The sequence below is a fragment of the Triturus cristatus genome, chromosome 2_1, assembly GCF_964204655.1.
Source record: "Triturus cristatus chromosome 2_1, aTriCri1.1, whole genome shotgun sequence".
Classification (NCBI taxonomy): domain Eukaryota; kingdom Metazoa; phylum Chordata; class Amphibia; order Caudata; family Salamandridae; genus Triturus; species Triturus cristatus.
The window spans coordinates 997,137,904-997,155,320 of NC_140581.1; the positions used below are offsets into that span (position 1 = coordinate 997,137,904).

At 47.6% G+C, this 17,417-nt stretch overlaps 1 protein-coding gene across 2 annotated transcripts in view; it reads right to left on the bottom strand.

Annotated features, from left to right (window-relative positions):
- Nucleotides 1-17,417, bottom strand: part of DENND4C (DENN domain containing 4C) — a 1,124,311-nt gene that overhangs the window by 954,992 nt on the left and 151,902 nt on the right. For both annotated transcript variants that reach the window (XM_085634595.1, XM_085634603.1), the window contains one exon: nt 11,585-11,837. In XM_085634595.1, the coding sequence (XP_085490721.1) occupies nt 11,585-11,837 (253 nt within the window). The remainder of the gene's footprint in view (nt 1-11,584; nt 11,838-17,417) is intronic.

Genomic DNA, 17,417 nt, shown 5'->3' on the forward strand with positions numbered 1-17,417 from the left:
CCGGTGTTGTGGAGTGCCTTGTGTGCGTGAGTGAGGAGCTTGAAGGTTATCCTCTTGTTGACAGGGAGCCAGTGCAGGTCTCTCAGGTGGGGCGTGGTGTGGCGGCGAGAGATGTCGAGGATCAGGCATGCAGAGGCGTTCTGGATGCGTTGCAGCCGTCTCAGGAGTTTGGCCGAGGCTCCTGTGTAGAGGGCGTTTTCGTAGTCCAACCTGCTGCTGACGAGGGTCTGGGTGACCGTTCTTCTCATTTCGGTGGGGATCCACTTGCAGATCCTGCAGAGCATGCGGAGGGTGTTGAAGCAGGAGGAAGAGACGGCGTTGACCTGCTTAGTCATGGAGAGGGTGGAGTCGAGGATGACCCCTAGGTTGCGTGCGTGGTCGGTGGGTGTTGGAGCTGTTCCCAGTGCGGTCAGCCAGCAGGAGTCATCCCAGGCCCAAGGGGTGGATCCGAGGAGGAGGACCTCCGTCTTGTCCAAGGTGGTGGAGTTGGTGTCGTTGTTGTTCTCAAGGTGGAAGTTCAGGTCCCCGAGGAGGATGTAGTCCATGGAGTCGAGGGCGTGTGTGCTGACGCAGTCGGCGATGGAGTCGCTGAACTGTGGGGGCCTGTAGACGAGGGTACCTCTGAGGTTGGTGTTGGGGTCGGTGTGGATCTGGAAGTGCAGGTGTTCGGCGGTCCGGAGGGTGTCGTCGGTGTTGGTCGAGACTCCGAGTGTTCCTGTGGATGATGGCGATTCCTCCTCCTACTCCGTTGGTGCGGTCCCTGCGGGTGATCTTGTAGCCTTCCGGGATGGCTATGGCGATGTCAGGTGCCGAGGCGGGGTTCAGCCAGATCTCCATCAGGAAGGCGACGACAGGGGAGGTCGAGTCGAGAAGGTCCCAGAGATCAACGGCATGTTTGCGGGCGGAGTGGGTGTTGAGGAGGATGCATCAGTTAGTTGGGTTCTTTCCTGGTCGACGGCTTGGCAGGCGGAAGCAGGTGTGTGATCGTCCGGTGTGGAGTGCGTGGAGGGTGCTGGCATCGTAGCAGTGTCGGGCGTAGTGGCGACCGTGGGGCCAGGGGGTCTGGCGCTGGGCGCAGTTCAGGCACGGACGGGTGCAGACGAGCTTGCCTTAGGCGCGCCCGCTGCACGCGTCCGCTGCGCGGCCTCCATATGAGGGGAGGTGGGAGGGAGGAGTAGCTGGGAGGCGGGAGCGGGGTGGCGAATGGGAGAGCAGGGGGGAGGGGTCGCAGCGGCAGGAAAAAATGGGTGAGGGACGGCGGGGGGAGCAAAGGAAGAACCGGGCACAGAAGAGATGCAGAGGGAAAAACAGAATTAGGCAAGCAAGCAAAGTCTGGCAAAACAAATATAAATACAGGCAAGCAAGGCAAGGCAAGGCAAAGTCTGGCAAGCAATGCAGCAGCGTGGGGAGCGACCTGCCTGCGAGCAGGGTCAGCGACCTGCCTGCGTCCGCTGCGCGGCCTCCATATGAGGGGAGGTGGGAGGGAGGAGTAGTTGGGAGGCGGGAGCGGGGTGGCGAATGGGAGAGCAGGGGGGAGGGGTCGCAGCGGCAGGAAAAAATGGGTGAGGGACGGCAGGGGGAGCAAAGGAAGAACCGGGCACAGAAAGATGCAGAGGGAAAAACAGAATTAGGCAAGCAAGCAAAGTCTGGCAAAACAAATATAAATACAGACAAGCAAGGCAAGGCAAGGCAAAGTCTGGCAAGCAATGCAGCAGCGTGGGGAGCGACCTGCCTGCGAGCAGGGTCAGCGACCTGCCTGCGAGCAGGGTCAGCGACCTGCCTGCGAGCAGGGTCAGAGGTCGCTCCCCATGCTCCCTACTTCCCCCTAAGTGACCTCTCCAGCACAGCTGAAAAAAGTCCATCACCACTGTCAGCTTAGGGTGGGGAGGAAGAGGAGTCTGCCGCTGGATTAATTCGCGATATGCAGTCACCCCTGCACATCTCAAGCAGTGTCTTCGGAGCCCAATAGTACATCAGTCAGACTGCCTTGATGCTGGGCCCATTGGAACTTCACATTCCAATGAAAAGCCAGCATGTGCCAGCTGACGAGGAAGATGCAGTAAGGCACAAGGCCAAGAAGCCTCGGAGCTCCTCCCAACTTGATCCAGGATTGAGCCCAAAACATTGATATTATAGCCCAAATGTTCTTAACGTGTTGCAGTGGAGTGAAAACCCTGAACTTCACTTTGTGCAGAATATTTCCAATGGAGAGAGCTCTGCAAAGGAATCCGGTGGGACTTCAGCTTGTTGATAGTGAAATAAAATGATGTCAAAAGGTTTGCAGTATTCCAGAGGCAATACATGACGGATTACAACGAGCATACTTTCAATAGCCAATCGAGGTACTGGTATCTCTGAAGTCAGAAGATGGGACACGACAACCGCCGCCACTTTCATCTGAGAGTCGGTGGTAAAGTCGAAAGAGTGCGTGAAACTGAAAATGCTCCTGGTCTACCTTGAACCGTAGAGAATGGTTGTGGGACTGCAGGATGGGTACTGGAAAACGCGCATCCTGGAGGTCCAAGGACATCATCTAGTCCTCCAGGTCCAAAGAGGGGAGAGCCTGTGCAAAAACGAGCATTATGAATTTGTCCCTCTGTGCAAAGGCATTCAGAGACCAGAGGTACAGAACAGGCCAGAGGCACTCGTCTTTCTTCAGAAGGAGAGAAAAGTGAGAGTAACAACCCATTCCTCTTTCAGAGTCCTGAAGAATGGCGCATTTGGAGAGGTAAATCTGTACCTCTTGAAACAGAATGGACAGGTGCTCGACGGAAATCTGCTGTGTTGTCTGACGAATAGTGTGCAGGGTAGAAAGAAAAGGTAGAGCAAAACGATTTTGAACCATTTGCAAGACCCAGCCATCAGACGTGCCCTCCACCAAAAGATGGGGCATGTGCGCCTGACATAACTTTCAGTGTCAACTCTCCCTCGTTTCTGCTCCCCCTTCTTTTTATGATATCAGTAGTGAATAATGATCAATAATTCACTAGTGGCATCATAAAAAATATGCCTACCCTTGCTCCAGCCAGAGGCAGTAAGTCTATCTGATTGCTAGCATAGACATATAGAGGCACCGGCACAAGCCATCAGAGATTGAGCAGGACTGGTCAAGTCCTAGCCTTGGCCTCTGCGTCCTGCCAAGCCTCAGGACCTACCGAATAGTGACACCATGGGCGCTCTTGCCTTAATCCCTACTGTGTCCACTGCTACCTGTCAATCATGCTACCATCTCATCCTCTCATCTTATCACAAGGAAGGAGTGTTTGAGAAGTCTAACTGACCACCAACCCCCCCCCCCACTTTGAGAAATTGGGAAAAGGTGAGTTGAAAAGGTGACAGCTGAAGTCAAAACATCACTGCACATACTCTAGTCTTCTGCTTCAGTTCTTGAGGCTGTAAGAAGCTGTGTTCCTATCATAAGAGGCTACAGAATACCGCCAGCTCAAGTACAGCATCTCAGGTAGCTGAAGGCAAGTAACTAAATAGAGTCTTGATAACTATTCTGTCGATGTATGAGTGACAATATAACTAAGTGAAAATGAGTAAGCATCTAAGAGCCAGGTCTTTAGGTCCTCCTTGAATTGAGGCAGTGCAGGTGATTGCCTGAGATATAGAGGTAGAGAGTTCCAGGTCTTTGCAGCGAGGTAGAAGGATCTTCCTCCGGCCGAGGGATAGTGGCCAGGGCCAGTTGGTCAGAGTGAAGATGTTTGGTAGGTGTTTAGAAAGAGAGGCGATGGTTGAGGTATGCAGGCCCAGTGTTGTGGAGGGCTTTGTAGGAGAGCGTGAGGAACATGAAGGTGATTCATTTGTTGATCGGGAGCCATTGAAGGTCTCAAGTGACCGGAGATGTGCCTGCAGTTGGGGGATGTCCAGGATAAGTCTGGACGAGGCGTTCTGAATGGTCTGCAATTTTTTTTGCTGCTTTTGGGTGGTGCTGGCGTACAGTGCATTGCCCTAGTTGAGCATGCTGCTGACGAGCGCCTGGGTGACTGTTCTCCTGAACTCGGTGGCGATCCACTTGAAAGTGTTCTGAAGAAGGAGGATGAGACGGCGTCGATTTGGCGGTTCACTGAAAGCGATGAGTCGAGGATGATGCAGAGGTTGCGTGGTCGTGGGGGGGCGGGGGGGGGAAGAGTGCCTGTGCACTGTGGGCTACTAGGAGTCGTCCAAGGCGGAGGGAGCGGTGCCCAGTTAGAGGACTACGGCTTTGTCTGAGTTGAGTTTGAGGCAGCTGTCCTTCATCCAGGCGACGACTGCCTTAATCCTGTTCTGAAAGTTGCTCTTAGCGGCTCTAAGTTCGTTGGGGGGCACCCATTGTACATTTTGAATTAGATGTGTCAACTGCTGGAGAGTGTCCGGCTTCACTGACTTTGCACACCATTAAAGTATGTGCCCTTTCAGAGTCTATGGGTTTTTTTTGAGCAAATGTTTGTGAACATTCTGCTTCAAAACACACTATTTAACCTCAATGTTATCAAAATTTGTTTGATGGAAAAAACACCCTTGAGCCTTCCTAGTAGTTGTGCATCTTTGCTTTGCTTTGCTCACTCACTGGAATTGAGAGCAAATATTACGGCCCTCCACTTTCAAAAACCACCAGCCACTACTTCATATTTTACAAACCCTAATGTTGACTGAAGGGGAGTTACAATTTGGAGTAGGAGTAAATAGTTGGAGTTATTTGTATACTACATGCTCAGTGTCAGTAAGAGTTCAAACATCAGCAATTAAAACATAGAATTTCAAAACTATTGACTGTGGCAAACCATTTCTAAAGCATGTGAATTGAAAAGAAAATCATTCTTGTCAAGTTAGAAAGAACAAATGTTTCACTTCACAGATCCATCAAAGAGAAATAACTCGCCCGGCTGAATTAGTTTCTGAAAGGAAGAGAGCAAACTGTGATCTGGATCAGTTTGTTTCAAAACCTTTTTCAGTGCCATGCGGGGTCCCACAAGGATCCTCGCTCAGTTGTACGTTGTTCAACAAATATGTAACAGCGCTGCCAATGTGGATTCAATCCTTCGGCTTCACCCTTACCTCCTATGCCGACTACACACAAATTGTGGTGTCAGCATTTAATAAAAGAAACATTATTGGCATTAACTTTCACAATTCCATGTGAGCAATCGGCGAATGGATGAGAAAACACTGCCTAAAGCTAAACTCCGGAAAGACGGAGGTTATCTAATTTGGAAATCATACCCGGGTTTGGTCCCCATTGTGGTGGCCAAAGGAGTTAGGATCACTTCAGAATCCTGTGAGAAAGGCAAAGAACTTAGAAGTTGTGATTGATGATAAATTTCATTTTCAATAACAAGGTCAACTCTGTTTCATCCTCTTTCAACACTCCGAGGATGATCAAACACATTCTTCCATTAGATGCCAACTGCGTAAGGGTATTCCCAAATTTCAGTTTCCCTGGCAATCCATAAGCTACACTGGCTGCCAGTCAGGAACAGCATCAAATTTAAGGCTCTCTACAAAGCCTATAAGGCACTGCATGATATAGGCCCTGAGTTTCAAAGGCAGGCATTTGACTGGTATGAACCAAGCAGAAATCTGCGATCCTCTGGGGGCCAAGAAAACAGTGCTCCCTAGATTCAAGAGGACAAAATTGGAGAGGAAGTAGCTTCACTACAGGCGCCCAAGATTTGGAATCTTCTTTCACCACACATCAGGGCTTTGCGCCCTCCCTGCTTTCCTTTAGAAAGGAGCTTAAAACTCTGCTTTTTAATAGCTAAGGGTCACATTCTACTTTCATTCAAGCAAAGCTAGCGCCAAAACACCTGCGGGTGTATACGAGCATTCTACAAATTGCTTTAACACAATATGAATTAACATAAGAACAATACAATTGCTCCACATAAAGCAATATTCATTACCATTTACATAGTAAACACCAAAAAATGAAACGTCTTTCAAGCCTTCCCAAGGTAAAAGAATTGTTTTACCTACAGGTACAAGCCATAGCAGCCCGGTCGTACCTTTTATGAAGTCCTATGGAGCAGCTAAGGTTTGCGAGCTGCTGGTGAAATGGTCACATCACCATTCAGAGAAAACAACAACAGAAGAAGCTGGTTTATAGAAAATGTAATCTGGCAGACAGTCCAAGGCACAACAGTTAAGGGAAGGCCTTGAGGCGAAAGAATGCCCGATGTCTCAACTTCAGGTCTGAGGGAATTTCTGGCCACTTTATACAAACTGCAAACTGGGGATGCACTGCTGACTGGCTCACTGCAGTGGATGCCTGGCCATCCTTCAGAAGAGTCTTCCCTGTCTCTAGCACTCCTCGGTTGGTAAAGATATCAATGCAGAGGACTGGTCAGGTAGTGCTAGGTATGGGTTCCAAGGACAAAAGGCCTTGGAAGGCCCCAGCTCAGCAACAAAGTACGAGTTAACAGTCTGCGAAAAGAAGCTCACAAGCAAGGTGTCTAGGCACTGGGTAATATGCAGACATGGACTCCAGCCGAATGAATGACTGTATTCCGCATGCGTTTATCAGGCATGCCTTGGGAAAGCCGTCATTAAAACAAACAAGTCTTTAGCACACATTTGTTCAGCACACAAGTAATTATAACGACTTGCCTTAGGGGGTGGTGCTGGATTTGCGAATAGTATAGTTTAATTTACTATTCCAACTCCTGTCTGCGCAACAGCAGGGCAAGTCTTGGACTTTAATTCAAACACCATTCCACCAATGCGCACCCTAAAGCAAGTCGTCGTAGCGACTTGCGTGCAGAGCAAATGCGTGCTTAAGCCGCGTTCCTTCTGTTGCTGGCACTGTGAAGGCACAGCCTGATTGGGGCTTTGTCCTAAAGGATGTTTCTCCTCCAACCTATAGCAGTTAACTGAGGCAATAGGTAGTCCAGTTAAGTCCAACTCCAAGTCAAAGACAGATTAGCAGCAGAATGGCCTACATTTGCTAACTACTACACTTTAAAGTGCAGAGAAGCCATCCTTTAATGACATCATCGCAGCCCTGGCAGAGTCTCATGATGAGAAGCCAGGTGTGATGGTGCAGTGGGCTAATGCATCCACTGCAGGAATCTGTGTTAGACCACATGGCCACAGATTAAAATCCTGACTGTACTCTGAAAGGCTGAGTGTAGCAGAGGAAGGTCAAAGGAGTACCACCGAGTTGGGTATAATGCTGGAGAAGGGAATGACCAGTTGGATCGCAAACTGGGCAGCTGTTATTGGCCAGACCTGGGATCCAGGATGGCCCCAGTGAAATATGCTGAATAGGTACAGGTGTAATTTGCTCACACCGTGACACATTCAGCAGTACCCGCAAGCTGTCGGCTTGCGATTCACAGCGGCTATCTACAGGGGGGTGAGGGAGGTTTTACATTCTTATGTCTGGAAAGGCCCAGCACAAAGGCCTCACTATAAGGGCCATACAGCTCTTCTTTCATTGGAGTTTTATCCTGGCTGTGAGCTAGCTGGAGCCTAATGGAGGAAACTAACGCTATCTGCTGATTTGAAGTTCACAAACTAGGATTTTCAACTTTTTTCAAACCCTTTATTCAAGGGATATGTGCAATTTTTTGTTTTTATTTAATTTATACTGCTATTTAACCCACTGTAGGATATTACATTTATTTTATAGTGCTATTTATACCAGTGTAGGGTGAATGAGCAATGTGCATGACACATTTTGTACACAGACTGAATCATACAATTGTATAAATCAATATATGGGTTATGTTACATAAGACCATGAGAGTTACAGGGAGTAGGCATTACATGCTAAGAGTGCTTGGTCTTGAGAAAAAGTCAAAATTCAAAACGTAACAGTGGTGCATAAAGGTACTTGAAGATCGATCATAGCCCACTGAGACACAAGGAAAGAGCATAAATGATTAACTGCAAATAACATAAGGACTTCTGTGACAAAGCAGCAACACACTGATCTTACCACATAAAATATAAATCTGTGATCGGATAGCCACACATTGTGCATTGCAGCAGGCATATTAACACTGGGCTAATTTATGAAAAATCAAAACTGTGACTAGAGGAAACACTAATTGCTCCATGAAGTACAAGCGTTCCTCTGAAAAGTTAGACAAGTGCAGGTATGCACGTGTGTAGGAGAGTAGGATCTGCTTCTTATAGTTACCCCCACTTTTTGCTGATGTATCACTGTTTTCGACTCAGTCTGAGGACTTTAGATTTTACCTGCACTAAACTCTGCTACAGAAACCAAGTACTTAGACTATCTACACTACGCTGGATGACTGAAGAATCTCCCTTGGAGCAAAGGAGTTACTCCCCTGCAAGGAAGGCACCTTTAACGCATCTGACCAGTTTGCATCTCCCGAGCTTGGAGAGTCCCCGGGACCTTGCTGGTCCTCACCGAAGCATCTTTCCTCTGCCCGCGTGGGTTGCAGTTACCAAGGCTTGTTGGTGTTCAATCCAGACACTGACCCCCCCGCCCCCCCAGCACTCGACATCCTTTGTGGGACAGCTCACCTCCGGACTTTGGTGGTTGTCGAAGTCTCCTGGTTCCCGTGGCTGCAGAGTCAAGCTTCACCTCTTCTCACCTGAAACACCCGACATCAGTGGTAATTAGTCTATCGTGCCCCTGGTCACTGTGAAGTGATCCAGACTCTGTCCCCTCTGCTTTCAGGTTCTTCTCACCTCGGATCCAGGCTTGGATCCACCGGACACTTCATCTTCCCAGCAGCAGCACTTTTTCGCATCACGCCATTGAAAACGACGAAGGTTTCCGACATCGCTTGACCCCTATGCACCCGGCTCCTCTGGGATAGGTAACACGGGTATCTCGGTACTCTCAAGGGTGCCGGCCTTAGAACCTTCTATGTTTAATTTGGCTTGCGTAAAGTCCTCCCTGAAGTGTCCTTATTCTTTAAATTTCCAACCGCGACTTTCCCCATAGAGTTGTACGGAGCTCACGTCTGTGTTCACACACTGCACCGTCCTCCGTGGGTCCCGTCTCACTACCTTGGGTGGTTCCTTGGGGTCCCAGCGATTCTACGTGCTCTAGGCACTGTGTCTAGTCAAGTCGGGGTTGTTATACCACTTTCGTAATATATGGTTCAGTCTCCCCCTGGAGCCTGCTGTGTATTGTGCTATTTACTGTCGTTCTAGTGATTTAATATTGTGTGCTTTGTTCTCTAATCTCATAAAGAGGTTAGTAGAGAGTGTTTAGTAATAAATTCATATATTTTATATATCTCGTGTGGTTCTCCTTTTATTTGGTCATTCAGGAGATTCTCATCTGGTAAAACAAGCTGCTTTACAGTCCTTCAAGACTTGGCCTGAAGGCTGCTCTCCATAGCTACCACTAGGATAGCTTTCAATAAAGGTTGTCTTTAACCTAATCATCAATTAAGGTCGTTTGGACTGGTGCAAGGTGCTCACTTTAATTAGTGGACAGCATATACCAGGCCAACTTCTCACAACGTGTCCCTCTGAAAAACTAGAAAAGTGCAGGTATGGCAATTTGTGAAATATGGGCTGGCCAGGCTGAGGCCAAAACACCTCTCCCTGCCTTCCAGCGAGGCCTCTCAGCCTTTGGACATTACCCACTCCTCTGTGGCCTGAAATGCAAGGCCTGGTGGAGAAGGGGTCAGGTGAAAGACATTGCTTTTGGGCTGGCCCCATGGGGACTGAGGTGAGAACAGCCCAAGTAACACCCGGCCAGGCCTCTCAGCGAGTCCTTTGAATACTACCCCCTTTTCCCTGCGCACCATGGACTAAACGTGAAGCCCCAGTGGAGGAAGGGGACACAGAAAGAACACAGCTTACGAGCCAGCCCAGGGGGACCAAGGTGTAATGCTGCACCCACCACAACATCACCGGGCCTCCCAAGCAAGGCTGTTCAGCCTCTTCAAACTTCTCCCTCCACCTCCACCACTCATCATGGAATCCGTGTGAGAGCTGGTAGAGGAGAGGTAAGGGAAAGACACTGCTTCTGGACCAGCCACACAGGGGCCAAATTAAAGACATCCCAAACAGCCACAATACTGACCTCCCAACGACGCTGCTCCAAGCCTTCTTGTCCCTGCCCCCCCAACCTCCAAGAATTGGCAACCCTGGCGGTCAGTAGGACACGGTCAACAAATGACAGATCCTCTAGATAGCTGTCCACTGCACTCAGACATCAGCCCATCAGCCGGTGGCAGGGTGCCCATTTTGCCAATCTAACTCTGTTGGGTGGTTCTACTAATGGCCAGTTATTTCTTCCCTTCTTATTACACAAAAGAATTAGACAGGTATTCCCTTTGCCTATGAAAAGGTGCTTTTAGCAAAATGCTAAATTACTATAGTAAAGACATATGCATAATATTAACATGCAGATTTAAAAGGAACGAGAAGCATATTTTATTAGTGCAAATGTAGTAACTAAGCAAAACCAAAGGGGATGATGGACGGAGTGTTGAACATTGCAAGGACTCACCCCCAGTCAACTGATCTGGGTTTAATCCATCATCATTCTTTAGCTCACTCCGCCACCCCAGTTCAGACATGGCCATATGCAAATCTATCTGACCCTGTGCCTCATGGGAACAGTCCAGCCCGAACTGCCAAGCCATGTCTTCCCAGGACCGAAAACAAGCATCCAGGGACCGGTTTCTGTCTAATCAGCCGTCATCAGCCAGGCTAGCTTGAATCCAGTAGCAAAGTGAGTAAGGGACCCACGTCTGGGCATACCCTGTTCAACACTCTGCCCTAAGTTGGCAGGGTATGCCCAGACGTGGGTCCCTTGCTACCATGACTTATGCTAAAAACATGTCGCAGAGTCCAGTGCTATTCTACGTAAGTGAGAGTGGAGCCCCATCATTGGATTAGCTGGTTGCCATAAAAAGGTCTGTTGTCGATCAACAATTTCTTTTGCATTTTGCGGTGGCAGCAAAACTCAGTTCGAGACGGTCTGAACAACGCACCGGAATACATCCCAGATCAGTTAGCCACTGCCTGGTGTTTAGTAATCTTTCAGTCACTCACAAGAAATTCTGAGGTCCCTGGACTACTGTAATTTGTTCTATGCTAGTCTCACAGAATCTGACATCCAATGGATTTGAGTCAACCATAGCAGTCATTGAATGACTCCAGTTTTGAGAACGTAAATTTTATATAACTGGCCTCCGCACAGCATTGCACATGCTTACTGCCACAAAGTGGAGGTGCTATGGTGTTACCTGCATTTTGTTTAAATGTGTTCTGCAGCCTAGGCGTAAAATAAACTACGATCATGCAACAATAGTTCAGTCAGCCAACCAATTGTCATTTCCATTCTTAAAAAAAAATATATAGATATCTAGTCTTATTAGATCAGACAATTCAAATGTGGTGGTGCTCTTCTCACCACTCTTACAGAATCCGCTAATGTCCCTACTTTTCTAATGTTCACAGGCAGAGAAAGTGTGCAGGTCTTTCAGTGCAACATAAAAGCATTCACTTATTTGATGGAAACTCAAACAAAACTGTCAAAATAGAAATCAGAATTTAAGAGAGGAGTTTAAGGAAGAAAATGAGCTACTGCGTCAACTTTTAGAACATTGCTTCCAAGTTTTTCAAGATCTCACTCAGTGCATGGCTTACACTTACTTACCAATCCACAGTTCAGGTTCTTATCGACTTTGCAGAAGGTGTGAGGCGGAGTCTCTCCTTTACTGGAGACAATAACACAGATATCGGTCACAGCCAAAGAGTTCTGAGGTCGGATGAGAGGAGCTCTTCGATAGGTAATAAATATTCGTTGGGAGGCAGCTGAGCTGTTGTTGACATTGGCACAGCGGCCGTAAGGTGTGGCCTGGATGGTTTCGCAGCCCGGAAGTGGTCGTTCCTTCCCATCATACAGAACTCTGCAGGCAGGAACAAACACAGGTACAATCAATTCAATCGGAGTAGACAAAAAAGCTAGCATGATTTCTGAATGCAAGCCTTTTGCAAGGAAGCAAATAGCTCTGTGGACCTCAAACACATCAACGACCCATGGAATTTTGGGAGGATACACAAACATTCACTAACCTCATCATGGATTACTAGGACGGGTAACAACATACAAAAGCGTGCCTATGCAGCCAGTGCAATCAGTCCATGCATCGCTCACTATCGGAGGAACATCTCTCTTTGCTCCTATCATTAACCTTAATATATGACAATACTGCCCTTCTGTTACCATAAAAGGAGCAGAGTGTATAACCTGGCACATAAACTGCAGCTATTCCCGCAGAAAGTATAGAGAAATAGGGATCCCACTGCTAAACCTTAAGCCAGGGTAATATTTAAAGATTAAAAAGCTTGTAACATAAGGTGTAAGAATTTCCAAATTCCTTATTCCCAGATCTTCAAAGATGTTGCAGATTGGCATACCAATTCCTATCCTTCTACCACCTTTCCTGCACCCTATATATTACCATAACAAAACCTAATCACAAATCATTTAGTTATACTTAAAAAGTCTTAAGATTCAGTAAACCCAAACAATGTGTATTACGAGGGAAGGATCAGTGCTCGCTTTGCTCACATATGGAGTAAGCACAACTTTAACAATCAATTATTCAATTTGTTTCATCTTTCACCATTAACACGTGCATACACAAGTATGCAGAATAGTAAGTGTACAAAGTACAAGTATTGATCAAAGAATCTTCTAAATGTTGTCTGATACAAAACACAATTGTGCCCATAAATGACTGCCTCCCACAAGTATGCACTGAAAACTGGCACTCGGTCGCTAGTTACATTTTTTGACAACCCTTTTCGATGCTGTAAAACGTCTAAAAGGAACTGAGGGACTGTACATTTATCTGAAATGTATTTGGTCCTCTACATGTAGTCCTTATCCTCACAGTAAGTATGCACATCCAGTCTAATAAAGGACAGTAATAGCTCCTCTTTCGATCAATACACAAACATAATATGTGCCAGAGATTGCCATTGGGCAAAACTAGCAGAAGTTTCACGGGACAGGGAATCTTTAGTACCCTCTCGGACAGGTCCCAATCAAAAATATTTGGGCTGACCTGGATGCTTGCCTATCAATGCCAACCCAGGATAAGATCCCCATAGCAGTGTGGTGAGGTCCATTATGACAATGGGGCCGACTACAGATTAGCTTGATCAATCCATACATGTCATCACCCAGGCAAGTAAGGGTAGATAAGCAGAGTGGGACAGGCTCACCGCCAAGCACTTGCAGTTGCGCTCTCGTTTGGCGGTACACATGAGATGGTGGATCCGTTAACAGCAGTTCCCCCTGCTTTCTGGTCAGGGCCAACGCTTCCCTCAACCCAACCATCCAGCTGCCTGCCACCCAACTCTGAGACCAGTCTAAGAGGTCCAATTGTCGCTGTCCGCTAGATTATCTACAGAATCCATTTCTCTAAAGATTCTCTACTCAGTTTGGAAGGGGTCATGCACCGGGACTACCAAGTATGCAGAGCTAATGTCAATTACCCCACCCACCCACCCACAATCTCGTCACATTGTGGATAGTTAAGGTACTCAACATGGTAAGCAGGGGACAGGGAGGAATAGTTGACGTACAGTAGACCAATCATTGTGTACATGATATCCCACATGGTGTAAATTGCAACTTCACGAGTATCAGTGAATGCTAGGCAACAACTGTATGATTACAAGAGTCATACACCACATATTTTCAGGAAATGTAGGAGCTTCCTTCCCAACAAGTACATTATATCCCTCTGCACGACCTCAGCTATAGTACAGGGTTTAATTAGAGGGTGTAATTCACAGGGATTAACACTTTGAACGAGGTGCATTGGGAATGAACTAAAAGCCAAGTGCTAAAATGTGCAATAAGAGTTGTATTGAGAGCCAAAGGCACTTGAGAGTAGGATGAGTTTGGAAATACCCTACATATCAAACCTTTTTGCAAGGGTGAGGAGAAAGTAAGCCTTTAAACTGCAGGCTTTAACAGTATTCCAACCATCACTTAATGGCGTGCCTTGTAACATTCTGACAATGCATGGCAAATACTGATGCATCCTCGACACAGTATGTATTTTCTTGCCATCATTTTCCCTCCCTCCAATTGTCATAGAACCATGCAAGTTAAAAGGGTTGAGGGCTGGTGGGGATGCAAAATGTTTTCCCATTTTACCTCCCGTAGGAAAAAAAGATAAATGGATGGTTAACAGAGTATCTTTTCATTCTTCTAAAGGTGATAAACAAAACGCTTGCTAATAACAATGCTGCTCACTAAAGGTTAATCACAACACCTGACAAGCTCACCATTAAAGGCCTATCATCGAGGCAAGCATCTCCCAATAAATCCTCCCTAATGTGTGACAATCTACATTGTAAACGCAGAACCCCCGTCAGCAAAACCGCTTCACAGTCCCACACTACAATTTAGTTTGATCTGTGGATTGTTATAGCTGGGAATAGTTCCCTAAATATAAAAAAAAAAATACTTTGAAAAATGAATTTTGAGCTAAACTTTGTACTTGTATGTTTTGAGAACTTTGTGATAACATCCCATGCCCTAATCACGAGGCAAAGATTCATGCACACGTCCACAAAATAAGTTTAGGAAAACAATCGGACAAAATGTGGGGCCACTCTCAATATTATTAGAATTATGAAACTGTGACAGATGAAGCTTTGGACCACCAGAACAGTGACATTTTCATCAAAAGGTTCTCTAGACCACTATGCCCAGAGAGCCAAGTACAATTTAGAAACCTCTCCAGAGTACACAGAAGGAGCTGCATCATTTCAAGAGAGAAAGGCAGAAAATCTAAAAATATACTTTAGTTAATGATGCTTCTAATGCAGCCCTACCGAATTTGGTTTGCTACTGGGACAATTTGTAAAATCAATATTATTATGCACTCTTAGTAAGAAGGGTAGCCACATAGACAATTTTACACAATCATATTTTTGTGACTAAGGAGGTGGGGCAAGAAGGCAATATAAAATACTATGCAAACTGACAAAAAGCTTGGATTTATCTACAGGGAGTGAGTGCATAGGTATAATACAAAAGCACTATATGCACATGTAAGTGCATTTACCTGTTGATCCATCTATTATCATATATATCGAAATGAACCTAAGGGGCCACCAAACATCGCTAAGCACAGCAGTAAAAGATGACAAACTAACAGAAGAAGGGCTGTAACTTCTACAAGCTCCTGTGATAACAGGGTCAAATAGTTAGTGATGTTCAGTGCTCAGACTCAAAATGATTTTCTTCAGCGTCATCATAATAGTAAGCATTCGAGTGTCTGTGCTTAGTCTCATGATTGCAACATCGCTCAAGTATTACCTTCACCTGGAGCAATTCTTACAAAAACCACATACAAGCTTTTGTGGAATTTGTGAAAAAAACTGACATCACTGGAGTGGGGTGGCTACAGCACTTCAAAAATAGTTACCCATGAGGCGTGGCTTCAGAGCAGATCGTATTGGCGGCATCCTAGAGGAGACTCCAGCTCTCAGGTTCCTAAATCCCGGGAAAAATCTGTCTTTACAGCCAGCCAGTGGCAGCGCAAAGGAACGAATACTGCAGGGGAGAGCCAGGGCCTAAGCTCACAACAAAAACACAACTTGCGGACGCGCGGGGAGGGACCCCGGCCTGAGGACGTTACTGACGACCGTTGTGCAGTTACGAGTGCGCTGGGCACGGCCGTCACTGAACCACCGGATTGGAGAGAGTGAGAGAAGGCGCTGTGCGGTTCTGCGGGGCCGGCGACGACTGCAGAGGAGACCTGTAATCATACCCAGGGGAGGTGCGCAGCCCTACAGCGCGACCCAGACCGTGAAATCAGTGGACAGGAGCCCCGTAGTGGTGACCGGGGCGCGGCTCCTCCCCCTGCTTTGCGCCCTGCGGCTTTGAGGGGGATCGGGCCGGCGGCCTAACAGTGGTGCTTGGTGGGGCACCATGGCAGCAGGCAAGAGATCCTGAGTCGCACAGTGGAAGGAAACTCAGCTCAAGACTTCAGCTGGACATTGCCTCATCCCTGTGGAACGCCGGCGAGAGAGGTGAGGACTGTTGGGCTGCTGTAAAGAGTGCAAGAGGCATGTGGAGGCCTGCGGGGTGGGGCGCAGTGTGGTGAGAGGCCTTATCCTGTCGGCCCTTCCTGACCAGAGGTAGTCAGTCCGGATTGGTGAACCAGACAGCAGGAAACAAAGGGCTGAACGGCCAGAGAGGTGTATTGGTGGTCTCGTGCCTGAGTGCAAGCGGGACATCAACGTCTGATCAGGGGAAGAGTGCAGAATGGCCAAGGCCCGAGACACATTGGCGTACTACACTGGAGCAAACTGCCAGAGGCCACCCAGGCTGCCTGAGTCCTGTGAGGCTCCGAGATGTTGAGAGCGAGGGCACTCCAGACTGGATAAGGAGTGTGTGAAAAGTTCCAAGGTGTAAAAGATCCATGTGCACTAGAATGAATGGTGGATGAGTCGCCCACAGTACAAGCGATATAGCAGACAAGAGCGCACTTGACGTTCGGAGAAGGCAACAAACGCGAGATAGCAGGATCTCAGCAGCCAGGGTGCGACCCAAGCCAGTGACAGCACCCACGGGGCTTGGGTAAGTGAAGAACGGTACGAGACAGTCGCAAAAGGTGGCCCCGAACGTTGGATACAGACACGGATCTTCCGGGGACAATAAAAGGAGAAGAGAGAACGTAGTTCCTGTGGCAGAGATCGAGACTGGGTGCAAGAACCCTTGGAATCCCCCCAACCGTACGTCAAGATATCGAGCTGAACACCCAATGAAGCCCAAAGGACAAGCAGGGGCGCAGACGAACAAAATGGACAAGTACGCGGTGCCGCTCCAGACTGCGGCATCGCAAGGCCAACAACCAGTTGAACAGGCAGAACCCTAGTTGAGCGCGATACGGCAGCTATTGCGGACCTTAAGAGTACGATCAACCCTAAAATTGACACTGTAACTGTGGATGTTAACCTTCTAAGGGCGGACTTCAGGAAGCTGTAGGATAAAGTAGCTGTCACCTAACAGGAGGTGGCCCACCTGCAGACCAGCACGAAGAGTTAGGAGGAGCGAGTTCAGGCTCTCACGAAACAAGACGCCATGGCAGCTGAGCTGGAGAATCAGGAAGGGCGAGATCGAAGAAACAACATAAGAGTGGTGGGAGTACCGGAGGGTATGGAGGGACCCAATGTCAACCTCTTTTTAGAGGACTGGATCCTGAATCATCTTAAACCGAAACGTCTCTCCAACTACTTCATAATTGAACGAGCGCACAGGGCTCCCATCTGTAAACCCAAACCTGGCGCTCTTCCAAGGACAATCATCGCTAGGATTCTAAATTTCCGAGATAGAGATCCTATCTTACAAACGGCGCGTCACAATGGAGACCTGTGTCACGAGAATGCCGTGATCAGATTTTTCCCCGACTGCACACTAAACGTACAACGGCAAAGGCGTGCTTCTAAAAACTGTG